Here is a 16,436-nt window from a genome sequence, read left to right on the forward strand (position 1 = left end):
ACAGACACTTCTCCACCGAAGACATACAAATGGCTATCAGACACATGAAAAAATGTTCATCATCACTAGCCATCAGGGAGATTCAAATTAAAACAACATTGAGATATCACCTAACACCAGTTAGAATGGCCAAAATTAGCAAGACAGGAAACAATGTGTGTTGGAGAGGATGTGGAGAAAGGGGAACCCTCTTACACTGTTGGTGGGAATGCAAGTTAGTGCAGCCACTTTGGAGAACAGTGTGGAGATTCCTGAAGAAATTAAGAATAGAGCTTCCCGCAAGCTGGTGCAACCACTCTGGAAAACAGCATGGAGGTTCCTCAAAATGTTGAAAATAGAACTACCCTATGACCCAGCAATTGCACTACTGGGTATTTACCCTAAAGATACAGACGTAGTGATCCGAAGGGGCACGTGTACCCAAATGTTTATAGCAGCAATGTCTACAATAGCCAAACTATGGAAAGAACCTAGATGTCTATCAACAGATGAATGGATAAAGAAGAGGTGGTATATATACACAATGGAATACTATGCAGCCATCAAAAGAAATGAAATCTTGCCATTTGCGACGACATGGATGGAACTAGAGCGTATCATGCTTAGTGAAATAAGTCAATCGGAGAAAGACAACTATCATATGATCTCCCTGATATGAGGACATGGAGAAGCAACATGGGGGGGGGTAGGGGGATAGGAGAAGAATAAATGAAACAAGATGGGATTGGGAGGGAGACAAACCATAAATGACTCTTAATCTCACAAAACAAACTGGGGGTTGCTGGGGGGAGGTGGGATTGGGAGAGGGGGAGGGGGCTATGGACACTGGGGAGGGGAGGCGAATCATAAGAGACTATGGACTCTGAAAAACAACCTGAGGGTTTTGAAGGGTCAGGGGTGGGAGGTTGGGGTAACAGGTGGTGGGTAATAGGGAGGGCACGTTTTGCATGGAGCACTGGGTGTTGTGCAAAAACAATGAATACTGTTATGCTGAAAAAAATAAATAAAATGGGAAAAAAATTTTCTAAAAAAGAAAAAATAGAATAGAGCTTCCCTATGACCCTGCAATTGCACTGCTGGGTATTTACCCCAAAGATACAGATGTAGTGAAAAGAAGGGCCATTTGTACCCAAATGTTTATTGCAGCAATGGCTACGGTCGCCAAACTGTGGAAAGAACCAAGATGTCCTTCAACGGATGAATGGATAAGGAAGATGTGGTCCATATACACAATGGAGTATTATGCCTCCATCAGAAAGGACGAATACCCAACTTTTGTAGCAACATGGACGGGACTGGAAGAAATTATGCTGAGCGAGGCCCATAACCAGTAAGGAGATTGAAACAGTCATCAAAAATCTCCAAACAAACAAAAGCCCAGGGCCAGACGGCTTCCCAGGGGAATTCTACCAAACATTTAAGGAAGAACTAATTCCTATTCTCCTGAAACTGTTCCAAAAAATAGAAATGGAAGGAAAACTTCCAAACTCATTTTATGAGGCCAGCATCACCTGATCCCAAAACCAGACAAGGATCCCACCAAAAAAGAGAACTACAGACCAATATCCTTGATGAACACAGACGCAAAAATTTTCGCCAAAATAATAGCCAATAGGATTCAACAGTACATTAAAAGGATTATTCACCACGATCAAGTGGGACTTATTCCAGGACTGCAGGGTTGGTTCAACATCCGCAAATCAATCAATGTGATAGAACACATTAATAAAAGAAAGAACAAGAACCATATGATACTCTCCATAGATGCTGAAAAAGCATTTGACAAAGTACAGCATCCCTTCCTGATCAAAACTCTTCAAAGTGTGGGGATAGAGGGCACATACCTCAATATTATCAAAGCCATCTATGAAAAACCCACCGCAAATATCATCCTCCATGGAGAAAAACTGAAAGCTTTTCCGTTAAGGTCAGGAACACGGCAGGGATGTCCATTATCACCACTGCTATTCAACATAGTACTAGAAGTCCTAGCCTCAGCAATCAGACAACAAAAAGAAATTAAAGGCATCCAAATCGGTAAAGAAGAAGTCAAACTATCACTCTTCGCAGATGATATGATACTATATGTGGAAAACCCAAAAGACTCCACTCCAAAACTGCTAGAACTTGTCTAGGAATTCAGTAAAGTGTCAGGATATAAAATCAATGCACAGAAATCAGTTGCATTTCTGTACACCAACAACAAGACAGAAGAAAGAGAAATTAAGGAGTCAATCCCATTTACAATTGTACCCAAAACTATAAGATACCTAGGAATAAACCTAACCAAAGAGACTAAGAATCTATACACAGAAAATTATAAAGTACTCATGAAAGAAATTGAGGAAGACACAAAAAAATGGAAAAATGTTCCATGCTCCTGGATTGGAAGAATAAATATTGTGAAAATGTCTATGCTACCTAAAGCAATCTACACATTTAATGCAATCCCTATCAAAATACCATGCATTTTTTTTCAAAGAAATGGAACAAATAATCCTCAAATTTATATGGAACCAGAAAAGACCTCGAATAGCCAAAGGAATATTGAAAAAGAAAGGCAAAGTTGGTGGCATCACAATTCCGGACTTCAAGCTCTATTACAAAGCTGTCATCATCAAGACAGCATGGTACTGGCACAAAAACAGACACATAGATCAGTGGAACAGAATAGAGAGCCCAGAAATCGACCCTCAACTCTATGGTCAACTAATCTTTGACAAAGCAGGAAAGAATGTCCAATGGAAAAAAGACAGCCTCTTCAATAAATGGTGCTGGGAAAATTGGACAGCCACATGCGGAAAAATGAAATTGGACCACTTCCTTACACCACACACGAAAATAGACTCCAAATGGATGAAGGACCTCAATGTGAGAAAGGAATCCATCCAAATCCTTGAGGAGAATGCAGGCAGCAACCTCTTCCACCTCAGCCGTAGCAACATCTTCCTAGGAACAACGGCAAAGGCAAGGGAAGCAAGGGCAAAAATGAACTATTGGGATTTCATCAAGATCAAAAGCTTTTGCACAGCAAAGGAAACAGTTAACAAAACCAAAAGACAACTGACAGAATGGGAGAAGATATTTGCAAACGACATATCAGATAAAGGGCTAGTATCCAAAATCTATAAGGAACTTAGCAAACTCAACACCCAAAGAACAAACAATCCAATCAAGAAATGGGCAGAGGACATGAACAGACATTTCTGCAAAGAAGACATCCAGATGGCCAACAGACACATGAAAAAGTGCTCCACGTCACTCGGCATCAGGGAAATACAAATCAAAACCACAATGAGATATCACCTCACACCAGTCAGAATGGCTAAAATTAACAAGTCAGGAAATGACAGATGCTGGCGAGGATGCGGAGAAAGGGGAACCCTCCTCCACTGTTGGTGGGAATGCAAGCTGGTGCAACCACTCTGGAAAACAGCATGGAGGTTCCTCAAAATGTTGAAAATAGAACTACCCTATGACCCAGCAATTGCACTACTGGGTATTTACCCTAAAGATACAAACATAGTGATCCGAAGGGGCACGTGTACCCAAATGTTTATAGCAGCAATGTCTACAATAGCCAAACTATGGGAAGAACCTAGATGTCCATCAACAGATGAATGGATAAAGAAGAGGTGGTATATATACACAATGGAATACTATGCAGCCATCAAAAGAAATGAAATCTTGCCATTTGCGACGACGTGGATGGAACTAGAGGGTATCATGCTTAGTGAAATAAGTCAGTCGGAGAAAGACAACTATCATATGATCTCCCTGATATGAGGACATGGAGAAGCAACATGGGGGGTTAGGGGGATAGGAGAAGAATAAATGAAACAAGATGGGATTGGGAGGGAGACCAACCATAAATGACTCTTAATCTCACAAAACAAACTGGGGGTTGCTGGGGGGAGGTGGGATTGGGAGAGGGGGAGGGGGCTATGGACATTGGGGAGGGTAAGTGCTATCGTGAGTGCTGTGAAGTGTGTAAACCTGGCGATTCACAGACCTGTACCCCTGGGGATAAAAATACATTATATGTTTATTAAAAAAAAATTTGGAAGGGGAGGCGAACCATAAGAGACTATGGACTCTGAAAAACAACCTGAGGGTTTTGAAGGGTCAGGGGTGGGAGGTTGGGGGAACAGGTGGTGGGTAATGGGGAGGGCACGTTTTGCATGGAGCACTGGGTGTTGTGCAAAAAGAATGAATACTGTTACACTGAAAAAATAAATAAAATAGAAAAAAAAATTATGCTGAGCGAAATAAGTCAAGCAGAGAGAGTCAAGTATCATATGGTCTCCCTTATTTGTGGAGCATAACAAATAACATGGAGGACATGGGGAGATGGAGAGGAGAGGGAGTTGAGGGAAACTGGAAGGGGAGATGAACCATGAGAGACTATGGACTCTGAAAAACAACCAGAGGGTTTTGAAGGGGCGGTGGGGGTGGTGAGGGGGGGTGGGAGGTTGAGGAACCAGGTGGTGGCTAATAGGGAGGGCAGGTACTGCATGGAGCACTGCGTGTGATGCCAAAACAATGAACACTGTTATGCTGTAAATAAACAAATAAAAATAAATAAATAAATAAAATTAAAAAAAAATGTCCATCAATGGTAGCATGGATAAACAAATGTATTTATTCACATCCACACAGTGAAATACCATGCAGCAATGAGAGTGAGCGCAGTACAACTACATGCAACAATGTGCATAATGTTGAGTGGGAAAAATCCACAGAACATTACACTGCATGATTCTGTTTTTAGAAATACAAACATACATATACGGGAGCTGCTGGAGTGTTTCATTGTCTGAGTGCTGATTATAGAGGTGTGCTTAGTTTGTGAAATTCATTGATCTACATGCCTATAATTTTGCACTTTTCTGTATGTATGAAGCATGTTAATACTTCAAAATACTTCATTTTCCAAAAACACATGTATATTTTTACAAATGGATAATTTAAAGAAATACATCAAGTGAAAAATAGGTGTTACAGGTATGAGCATGGGGATTGAATGACCAGACTTTGGAGGCAATCGCATGATGTAACTACTCATTATTTCACATATGTTCCTTCTACTTGGCCAGCCCAGTAGCACCCCATTTCGTTCCCCCTGAAGCCACCTTCAGTCCTCAGGGCCTATCCACCCAAGCATTCTCTTCTGTGAGGTGGAGATAAGCAGAACCTCGGGCCCAGGTGTCCTTGCTGCTTTCTGGCTCAGGGAAATAAGCCTGATGATCAGGCTGAAAGCTGTTTGAGGAACATAGCATCTGAGAAAACAGACTTGATGTAACCAGGTCACAGTACTGGTTAGCTACAGAAATATGTTTAAATACATCTCAGAGGACTTGCCTCCCAGTGTTCCATGCCAATTTAGAGGATTTCAAGGAGAAATCCCTAATTCTATAATCTCCATTCGAATCACCCACTGTGGCATATAAAATCCCTCCCTTGCAAAAGTTTCTCCTCTGGCCTTCATAGTAGCAGCTCTCTGCAGAGGCCTGATGCTCAGGGAGCCCCAGAGGTGACTTAAGTGGTGGAGGTGGGCAGGGTGGACAAGGTGCTGTGCAGTTGTCCACTTGGACTAGGGCCAGCTCCTGAGCATCCTGTCATAGCACTATGTCTAACACTGTGGTATTATTCCATCCCCAGATCCTTCTGACCCATCCCTTCTGCCATGAAGATCGCAGTGATTGGGCAAAGCTTGTTCGGCCAGGAAGTTTACTGCCACCTCAGGAAGGAGGGCCATGAGGTTGTGGGTGTATTCACTGTCCCAGACAAGGATGGGAAGGCTGATCCCCTCGGTGAGTGGGTGGCCCAGGAATAGGGAAAGGGGGTGCCCAGGCAGGCAGGTAGCTATGGGCAGGAGCAGAAGTCTTGTGGTGGTCATGGACATCCCTGGCTGGAGGCAGCCCTACATGGTCCACCTTGAATCCTGCTCAGGTGCCAACCAGTTAGCTGCCTGGCTTTTCTGGAACAAAATAGAGACCCCTTCCCCAACTGATCATGGGGTGGGGCTTGTGTCCTAGAGAAGGGCCAGGGAGAAGCCCAATCTGCCCCCAGGGTCCTGCTGTCTGACAGTTTCAGGCTTCTCTGACCCCAGCACCAGGCTCTGGAAGGGCTGCTGCTAGGTAGGAGATACTGCAGGTCAGTGTTCCCAAATGTAAATGTTCAGGGGATCTCCATCAGTGGGAGTGCCTGCTGTGCAAAGTGCTGAGCCCTTCCCTGGGAGTTTCTGTCCAAAAGGGTGGGGTTGAGTCTGAGAATTTACATTTCTAACAAGTTCCCAAATGATGCTGATGCATCTGGCTCTATGAGATGCACAGTTTAGGAATCACTAGCCTCTAGACTGGGAGTCTCAGCAGCACTTCAGGATGCAAGGGCCTCAGCTCAAATGTACAGACCCTCCAGGGACACTCAGGTCCTTCAGAGGCCAGATGGATGCAGAATATAGAGCAGAGGTTAAAAACGGAAGGCCAGATTGAGAAAAGAGCCTTGTGGGGCTGGCCAAGAACAGGGGCATGATTCATAGGAATAATGAATCTTGCTAGACTGAGAAGCACAGCTGACCGCTGGACTCAGGTCTGGCACCACTGTGATGCTAACCAGGCCTCAGTCTCAGACTTGACCCCAGTGTGACCTGTGATATAGCCTGACCTCACCACAGCCTGAGCCCTGCCCTCAGCCACTAAAGGACCGCTGATACTAGTCTCTGAGCCTAGACCCAGATGGAGCCTAGCAGGGACTTGCCCCTGACCTTGGATGTCTTGCAGAAGTATCCCCTTGATCACAGTATGGACAGCTTTTGCAAGCACAGTCTAGTCTGCCCACTTTGATCCTCCCTCCCTTGATATCCCCAAATGCAAGGCAGAGGCAGAGGGGGCTAGAGAGCAGGTCAGGTCTAGTGAGAGGCTAGTCATCATGCTGGGTCTTCTAACAGAGAACCCAGTACAGGGATGTGTTTGTTAGGTGCTGAAGAGGGCAGGCAAAAGAGAACTCTAAGTTGTTGGGGTAGTGACTGCTGAGGGCAGATGTCACCTTTCAGGCTGGGTAAACAGAGGGAGGCTGTAACCTATAAAACTGTTAAAGCTTGGGGTTGTACTGAGCACGCTGCCATAGGTGCTGGGAACTGGGTGGGGTCCCTGCATGTTGAGACCTGGAACTCAGAGGGTGGACAGGGTGGGAGAAAGGTGTACATTAGGGCCAATTCTGCAGATATTGGGAAAACAGCAAACTAATTCAGCTGCTACTCTGGGGAGACAGTGCCGCTTCTAGGGTGAAGACATGAGGCAGGAGGGTGGGGGGCTGTCAGGACAGGAACCTGACAAAGGAGGGAGTCCCTTCTTTCCCCTTCTCCTCAGCCTTGTAGTCTCCCTCCAACACCCCTTATCGTAGTGCTTGTCATGGAGCAGCTGATGAAACCAGAATGTAATTTGCAGGGTCTCAGCTGCCATCCCAGAGAGCAGGAGAAGGGCGGAGGACAGTAACTTGGGGACAGCATGACAAGGCTGCAGGAAGGGTTGAGGAGAAGGGCCCAGTCTTCGGGGGCCAGACAAGAGTCTGGGTGAGGGGGAGCTTAGATGTCTCGGAGGTCAGCAGCAGTCCATCCATGCAGAGCAGCCCTGCAACCTTGCCCTTGGCCAGTGCTATCCCCTCGGTGCCGTCCCTTCTGTGCTGCCCAGTGGAGCACCACTGTGTAGTGGGCAAGGATAGGAGGGACAGGCTGGGAGAGAAAATGCGGGAGTTGCTCTGTTGGGAAGGCAGCAGTGGCTGTGGGTAGGTGCACGCAGGGAGGGGCCAGTTTCTCACCTGCTGCTCCACAGGCCTGGAAGCCGAGAAGGATGGAGTACCAGTGTTCAAGCTCTCCCGCTGGCGGGTAAAAGGACAGACCCTTCCTGATGTGTTGGCAAAGTACCAGGCTTTGGGTGCCGAGCTCAACGTCCTGCCCTTCTGCAGCCAGTTCATCCCTGTGGAGGTCATCAATGCCCCCCGCCATGGCTCCATCATCTACCACCCGAGTCTGCTCCCCCGGCACCGAGGGGCCTCGGCCATCAACTGGTGAGACAGAGCGAAAACACCCCCCTCTACCCAGAAGTCATCCCGCCCTAGCACAGAGCCGGCATCGTGCAGGCCCATCCGGTCAGATGCTGTCAGCTGGCTCCCACACAGCTGACGGGCGAGGTGTGACGAGTAATCAGGAGTGCCAGAGAGAACTAGGGACAGGCGTCACCAAGTGCTCTGTGCTCCCCAGGAAACTGGGAAGTGAGCACTTCAGTGTTCCTGTCCTGTAGGAGGGTCACTGGGACAGAGCCGGTTAAGGTGTTCACCCAAGGGTACCAACCCAGGCCGTGGGACCAGAGGCCTGCGTTAACCCACAGCATTGCATCCCCCTTGGAAAGGGATAGAGATGAAGTAAGGGTCCCCTGAAGAAGACAGTTAGACTTGAGAAGTACTCAGGAGACAATAAATGGGATGATGTGACGATGGGTGCCTCAGTTCAGTTGGGTGATCAGCAAGGGGAGACACGCAAGCTGGGAAGAGAGAACGTTTCTAGTCAGACTGGGATTCAGGTTCCCTGACCTCTGGTTACGTCACTTACCTGGGCCTCAGTTTCCTTATCTGTAAAAGGGGCATATAATGCCTGTGACAACTGTTGGGGTATTTTGTCACATCAGGCATATAGGGCTTTTACCACAACACCTAGTAAGTGGTTGGTATCAGTAAATACCTTCTCTTTCCAGCTCTCACCTGAACAGGTGTCAGTCCCCTTAGAGGCGGGGCATGGAGGAGGTTGTTGGAGGGTGACCAGAGGCCCCAGGAGCTGCCCCCAGTCTGCCCTTCTCCCTGGTCCTTCCTCCTGGACTCAGGCTCTCATACTTGTGCTTCCCAGGACCCTCATTCATGGAGACAAGAAAGGGGGGTTTACCATCTTCTGGGCAGATGATGGTTTGGACACTGGGGACCTTCTGCTCCAAAAGGAGTGTGAGATCCTCCCGGATGACACCGTGAGCACTCTGTACAACCGCTTCCTCTTCCCTGAAGGCATCAAAGGGATGGTAAGTGCTGGGAGCTGGCCACGCCACATGTGAGCCTCCCTGTCCTGGTGCCCTTTCTAGGCCAGCCCCCACCAGGCTGCTCCTCAGTTCCAGAATTCTGGAGGGAGAGAGTTCTCATTTCAGGGTCTCAAAGAGGCAGGATTAGGACATACAGTGTATTGTGTTAGGCAAGACTCTTGGCAGTGTTAGGCAACTAAGAGAACCCAATTCAGAAAGCTTATGCAAGAAGGGGAAATTTTTGGTTCATTTAATATGGAAGACAAAAGGCAAGGGTGGCGTCAAGCATGGCTGAGTCCAGAAGCACAAGCCATGTCATAGGATTTTGTATCTATGTCCCCTTGCTGATTCTGTTTTTCTGTTGGATTAGCTTCATCTTCAGGTGGGCTGCCATCAAATGGGAGGAAAGGCAGTTGCTGGTGGCTCAAGGGTTATACCTCTTGCTTCCAAAGGAAGAAAAACTCCTTTTCTCACAGAATTCATGAATGAAAGATCAGAGAAGGCCAACTGTACTCATGCAGGTTGAGTTGTCTGCAGGAAAGGGCGTCTTGTCATCAGAGCAAGAAGGACAAAAAGGACTGAAGTCAGACAGTTGTGGTTGTCACGGCAGGCAGGCACTGATGTGTCCGTGGGGCTACTGGTGGTGAGCCCAAGGAGGCCAGCTAGGGTTGGCCCAAGGCAGACACACTTGAGCTTCCCATCGATACCAGCGACAGGCAGGGGTCAGACAGGAGGCCATGTCTCAGAGGAGAGCGTTCCCTGTTTGGAGGTAGCAATAAGCATCACAATGATTAAGATTGTTCACTGCTGCCCAGATGTCAACCATCCCCCTCCCTCTGCTCCTGCTTCTTGCCAGCCACCTTTTATTTTTCATATTGTGTCAAACAAGATGCCTCTTGTATTCTCGCCCATGGAATCCACCTACTCACAGAAGTAGTGAACAAAGTAGGTTTGCTGGAGATTTGATATAAGAGACAGAGAAGGGGGTTACATGGCATATCCCACAGGAAACAACTAAAAACATCCTTTGGGGCTACACTGTTCAATATGGCAGCTGCTAGTCACATGCAGCCATTAAATTGGATTTTAATTAAAAATTGGAAGAAATTATGCTGAGCGAAATAAGTCAAGCAGAGAGAGTCAAGTATCATATGATCTCACTTATTTGTGGAGCATAACAAATAACATGGAGGACATGGGGAGATGGAGAGGAGAGGGAGTTGAGGGAAACTGGAAGGGGAGATGAACCATGAGAGACTATGGACTCTGAAAAACAACCAGAGGGTTATGAAGGGGCGGCGGTGGGGGGGGGGGTGGGTTGGAGGTTGAGGAACCAGGTGGTGGGTAATAGGGAGGGCACGTACTGCATGGAGCACTGGGTGTGATGCCAAAACAATGAACACTGTTATGCTGTAAATAAACAAATAAAAAAAAAAAATTGAGTTCCTCAGTTCCACTAGCTAGCTTTCAGGTCCCCAGGACAGGAACTATACATGACTGATGGCCATTGTATTGGACAGTTGCAGCATAGAACATATCCACCACTGCAGAACATTCTGGAGGGCAGTCCTGCTTTAAACGTTTCTGACATTCATCACTTCTTGGTTTGGGTGGCTCTGGGGCTCTCCCCACAGGAGAGGATGGACCCAGGCTCCCTGGCTATCCTCCCCACTTCCCTGATTCCTTCTTCCACAACCTTCCCCTTTCCTTAACAGAAAAACTACTTTGTGCTTAATCTCGGGCTTCCAAACACATCATGGGGCTCAGGATCCATTCTCCTTAAAAGTCAGGGAAGGTTTTAAATGAAAACATGGGAATCTGTGTTTGTCACACCTCTGTAGGGCCCTGTAGTTTATATAGTCTTCTTCTGAGATCTCAGAAGTACAAGATCTTCTATATAATCTTCTAAAACTGTAGTAGAGAGAGTGGGTTTTGTACTCATTCAGATTGGAATTAGATTCAGGCTAACTGTACCTGTTCCTATGATGGATATTCCTTGGGTGCCCATTGTGTACCAGGTGTGGGACTAAGCAAGTCTGGTCAGTGTGGGGCTGAGTCCAGGCCCGTGGTGAACCCAGGGGCTGGGAGTAAAGGGAGGGTCGTAATGCTGGTAATGCCAACTGACCCGGCCTCCCCAGGTGCAGGCTGTGCGGCTGATCGCAGAGGGCAAAGCCCCCAGACTCCCTCAGCCTGAGGAAGGAGCCACCTATGAGGGCATTCAGAAGAAGGAAACAGCCAAGGTGAGTGAGTGCAGGGCCCTGCCCACCCTGAGCTTGCCAGTGCATGGTCTGGGATGCAGAGGGTGTTCAGGGAAGCTGGGGTTCAGACTGAATGGCCAAGTTGTAATTGCTTAAGGCCTGGAAAGAGAGCAGCCCAAGCAGGAGACACATGAGGAAAGGCAGGGAGCAGGGTGTGTTCTGGGTTCTTCTCTGTTCCTCTTAGGGAAGAATGGGCAGGCAGTGTCACGGGGAGAAGAGCTGGGTGGGGCAGGGTGTAAAAAATCAGCCACAGGCCTGGAAGTCTAAGGTGGGGTATGAGAGGTAATTCAGTTTCTTGGAGCTATTGCAGCCTTCGGGGTGTGGGGGACCTATGGGTTGTACTTCTGCTCAGGCCTTATGGGGTGCATAGGGATCCGTGTGAGCCCTGCAGGTGAGGAGAAGCTGTCGGGTGGGAGAATGCCTATGGGATGGGGTTGCACTTTGTGCTGGGGAGGCTGTGTAAGGCTTCAGCCATCTTAAGAGAATGCTATCTTGCCCAGTCATCCTGAAGTTTACACAGCTAGTGAAAGACTGGTGTCAGAGAACACCCAGAACTGGGAGAGGCCTGTCCCAGCTCAGGGGCTCAGACCCAGATGTCCAGCAGGAAGCCAGACTTCCCACTTTCCTCCCCAGACCTCCACCTAGTTAAGGGTCATCAGAGCACAGGTGGGGTAGGAGGTGGCCTGGAGTTGAGGGGTTGGGGAAGATGGGGGAATGGCAGGGTAGGACCAAGAGTAGGGAAGAGACTGGCTGAGCACACACATCTTGCCCCACAGATCAACTGGGAGCAGCCAGCAGAGGCCATTCATAACTGGATCCGAGGGAATGACAAGGTGCCGGGTGCCTGGACAGAGGCCTGTGGGCAGGTATGTTGGTGCATGGCTGGGATTGGGCTGGATGCACCGGTGTGCCCTGCTGGCTGCAAAACTATCAACATACGTTTGAACTGGCTGGCAAATAAACTGCCCTGAACCCCAGCCCCACCCACGTGCCCTCAGTCACCTCAGCCGCCCTCCCCCCAGAACCATGAGACCTATCCACCTTCTGGTGGCTGAAGGATAAAGGTCCAGCACAGTTCAAGGCCTCCAGGGCCCTATAGCAACTCTGAGCTCAAGCTGTATTGCTTGTAAAATATTCTGACTCCCACCACAGGCTCAAAGGGATCCCAAGTCCAGCTCTGACTTTGACTTGGCTCCAGTGGGGAAGGGCAGCCTGCTTAGTTAGGCCAGGGATTCGGCGGGGGGGGGGCATTCTTCAGATGCTAAAGATAGTGAGCCCTCGGCTCGCAGGCTCTTGAGAGGCATTGGGAGGTGTTGTCAGGAATGTAAGCGGGAACCTTTGTCTGTTCCCCACAGGGCAGTCCTGTCCTCCACAAAGCCTCAGACTATCCAAACCCCTGACTTCTGCCCAGCTGCCCAGCCTTTGTCCAGGACTCTTTTTCCTGCCCTCATCACCAAAAGAATCTTTGCAAAGTGACCAGAGCTTGGTGGCATCCCCAGGGCGCTCTGTGATGCCTTGAGCAGATTTCTCCTGATGCCTGTCCACCTGAGGACTAAGGCCAAAGGCCAATATATAGGGTCTAAGGGGCATCCAGGGCTTGAGGGCTCCCTGAGGCCTCCAAGGCTCCTCCAGATCTTGTTTGTGCCCCTAAAGGGAGAATCCTTGGGGTTGCAGGTCTTGTCTTGTGGCTGCTCTGGCCCCCTCCTTCCTCTCCCTAGCCCCACCCGGCCCCCTTCATCCCCTTAGCCCCACTCAGACTAGCCTGGGCTGCCGGCAGTGGGAACCTCTTTCATCCACCATCTTCTGGTTTTCCTGTCCTCAACAGAAGCTGACTTTCTTCAACTCAACACTAAACACTACAGGTCTGGTGCCTGAGGGAGAAAATTTGCCCATCCCAGGAGCCCATCGGCCGGGGATAGTCACCAAAGCAGGACTCATCCTTTTCGGGAATGATGACAGAATGGTAATGGTGCTGCCGTCAGTCGCATGTCTGTACTGTAGGCTCCTGGGGCTCAGGTCTGACAGTTAGACCCCAGGCTGCTCTAGAGAAAACGGGAAAATGAGACTGCAGACTCCAGGAGTCTGCAAGAAAACACAGTGCTTGTACTTCCCTGTTCTGGGAAGGCTGGCCCCTTCCTTGCTTTCCTGACCAGGCTCCTCAGCCAGAGGGTGCTGGAGCCCTATGAGGGTACTGGACTCGGAGAGGCCCTGTCCTGGGGGCCCTGAACTTGGAGCCTCCTCTTAGTTCAGCAGAGTGTCCAGGTGCCGTGGGGTGTGGTCACTCAGTCTCTGTGCCTCAGTTTCCTTCTTTCTGAACAGGGACATCACAGGGAAGAACCCTTGGAGCCATACTGGGCACATTACATATCCAGACTCATGTTAGCAGACTCTGCAACTCCGAGTAACAGCTAACATTGATGGAGTGCCTTCTGTGTGCCTGGGCGCTATTTTAAAACAATTTGTATCAATTAAATTTTATTTTACCAACAAGTGTATGAGATAGGTATTATACTCATTTAACAGAAGAGAAAACTGAAATAAAGAGGTTTAAATAACCCTCCTAACATCACCAAGTGAGTTTGTGGAGGAGCTGGGATTCAAGCCCTAAAATTTTGGCTCCAAAGCCCACCTCTTGGCCACTAATAGTTATTCTCTTCAGTGGTTGGGAGGGTCTGGACCTTAATATACTGGGAACAGAGAAGGAGTCCAGGTGGGGGTCTCCAAGCATTTTGGCGATTTCAACAAACCCCGTGGATGTTGAACCATTGGCTGCCTTGGTGTGTATAGGCCCGATGGAGTGTGGAGCAGCTTTGCCGGGGATTGGTGTGAGCTCATTCTGGATACCTACCCTACTGTGCCCTGCCATTGGAGGGTCTGATGCTGCCCTCAGTGTCTGCGATTTACGGTGATGGAGTGTTTTAAGTATTCATGCTTGATACATGGTGTTGAAAGATGCTGTCCATCTTGGGTCAAGTTCCCTAGAAGCAGCTAAGACAGGAGTTCTTGTGCACCTGATTTATCGAGGGAGTGCTCTTGGAAAATCCCACATAACCTAGGGCTAGGCTGGGACATAGGACAATGCTAAGCAAAGATATAAGGGTACTGGAGTCTTCCAACCTTTATTTCATCCCAGGCTCTGCAGTGTGAAATGCATCTGCTACATGCTCACATCACTAAGTGCTCAGCTTCTGCTGCCTCTGGGGAAGGGGTTTGGCAGTAAGTCATAGCCCCTGGTCTTTTGTGTGTGGCTGTGTTTATCCAGCAACAGCCATGGAGGAGGAAGGTGCAGATGTAGGCTGCTAATGGCCCACTCATGCAGCAGCTAGAGGATGGGGACCCCATCCAAGAGGAGCTCTGGATGGGGGGTACCAACTGCACTTTACTTGATGTCCACAGGGACAGCAAAGCAAAGGAAGCAGCCTTGGAAGAGACCCTTGGTTGAAGCATCTTTCAGGAACTTCTAGCTGGGTCTGGCTGGGCTTTAGCTCACTGAAAGCTCCAGAATATCTCCAAAAGGCAAAAGGGTGGAGATCAGGCAGGGAACCTGGCTCCAGTTACGTCAGGATGTATATAGAGTGTGCAATTCCTATGTCCACTCTTGTCAAACACAGATGTCCTTGTCTGCTCCTCTTCCCACCTCTAGACCCCATGGGACATCTGATGACCTTCACCAGATGTTTCCCTGGGGTTTCTGGGAGCTGGTCTATTAGGTGATTAGTTGTTTTTTTGGTCGACTTTCAAAGTCATGCTTGAATTATTTTTGTCTAATAAGTAGGCATTTTTATAGAAATGATAAAATCATTAAACTTAAAAAGAAGTGAGAGCTTGGTTGGGGGTAGGTGACCAGGAGAAGTGAGCTCTACTATTCTCTCCGTGTCCATAGAATAGCCAGCATGCCCACTCTGAATGTCTATCTTCCTCATTAATCTTGTGCCTTTCTCATGGTGAGGATTAGAGAAGTGTGTGGGGTGCCCAACACAGTACTGCATATGGAACTGCTCTTCATCCTGAGAGGAGGGCAACCTTGGGTGCTGTGAAACCTTCTTTTTGCAGCTGCTGGTGAAGAACATCCAGCTAGAGGATGGCAAGATGATCCCAGCCTCCCACTTCTTCAAGGGAGCAGACAGCAGTGCCCTTGAGCTGACCGAGGAAGAGCTGGTCATAGCAGAGGCTGTGAGGGTAAGAGATCCCTTCAGTGATTTTGTCTGGTTGTGCAGGTTGTGCACTGCACATGTGTTATTTGACTCACACTCCCTGGAGTTGGTATGCACACCCTCTGTGGATATATGTGCTGACCCCAGGCACATTGTTGGTTCTATGCTGTCTTGAAGCTTTCTGATGTCCCCTTGCTCTCTTCCTTTGTCACTGGGGCACTGGGATTTGGCTGGCTGGGTCTGACTTTTCTAACACTCCTTGTCAGTGGTGGACAAATGAAGCAATAAGCCCCCGGAATAGATGACAAAGGCAGGTACCAAGTCCATGGCCCTTTGATAAGAATATGTGCAGTGTAACCTTCCAGAAAAGCTCCCTGAGAGGGAGTCTCTTGCACTGTGACCAGCATGGGCATCATAGTCAGGCAGACCTGGACTCTAATCCAGCTGCCTTGCATGGTGCCAGAGAGCACTTCCCTCTCTGAGACTCAGTCCCTTCCACCACAAGTGAAATCAGAAGTCACTTCCCAGAGTTGTTCCTGGTCCTTCCTGCTCCCCCCACTCATCTCCCTCCTTGGGAGGCAGGGTATTGACGGCATTAATGGAAGGCATTAGATGAATTTCCACTCATTCACTCATTCAGTCATGTACTCAGTGACTTGTTTAAGAAATACATGAGCTCCTATCAAATGCCAGGTGCTAAATCAGACACCAGGAATATGACGATAAGCAGTGTCCCTGTTGTCATGAAGTGTCCTTTTTCATGGGGGAGAGAGCCAATGAACACCCAAACATGAATAAGATAATTTCAGACAAAGAGAAGTGCCATGAGCAAAATAATAGGATGATGGAGACAAGATTCTTGGGGTCGGTGGGGGGAGGACGATTTTAGAAGAAATAATCAAGGCAGGGTCCCCTGGGCAGGAGGAGAGGAGGTGTGCCCCGAGAGCTAAGTGGAGAGAGTT

At 48.5% G+C, this 16,436-nt stretch overlaps 1 protein-coding gene across 2 annotated transcripts in view; it reads left to right on the forward strand.

The window, feature by feature from the left end:
* The window catches only part of ALDH1L1 (aldehyde dehydrogenase 1 family member L1), a 138,145-nt gene that overhangs the window by 21,232 nt on the left and 100,477 nt on the right, over window positions 1-16,436 (forward strand). For both annotated transcript variants that reach the window (XM_045990660.1, XM_045990661.1), the window contains exons 2-8: window positions 5,662-5,813; window positions 7,833-8,067; window positions 8,900-9,065; window positions 11,201-11,302; window positions 12,097-12,186; window positions 13,146-13,283; window positions 15,374-15,499. In XM_045990660.1, coding sequence (XP_045846616.1) covers window positions 5,687-5,813; window positions 7,833-8,067; window positions 8,900-9,065; window positions 11,201-11,302; window positions 12,097-12,186; window positions 13,146-13,283; window positions 15,374-15,499 — 984 coding nt within the window. In that variant the 5' untranslated portion in view covers window positions 5,662-5,686. The remainder of the gene's footprint in view (window positions 1-5,661; window positions 5,814-7,832; window positions 8,068-8,899; window positions 9,066-11,200; window positions 11,303-12,096; window positions 12,187-13,145; window positions 13,284-15,373; window positions 15,500-16,436) is intronic.

Source organism: Meles meles, chromosome 20 (genome assembly GCF_922984935.1).
Source record: "Meles meles chromosome 20, mMelMel3.1 paternal haplotype, whole genome shotgun sequence".
Classification (NCBI taxonomy): Eukaryota; Metazoa; Chordata; class Mammalia; order Carnivora; family Mustelidae; genus Meles; species Meles meles.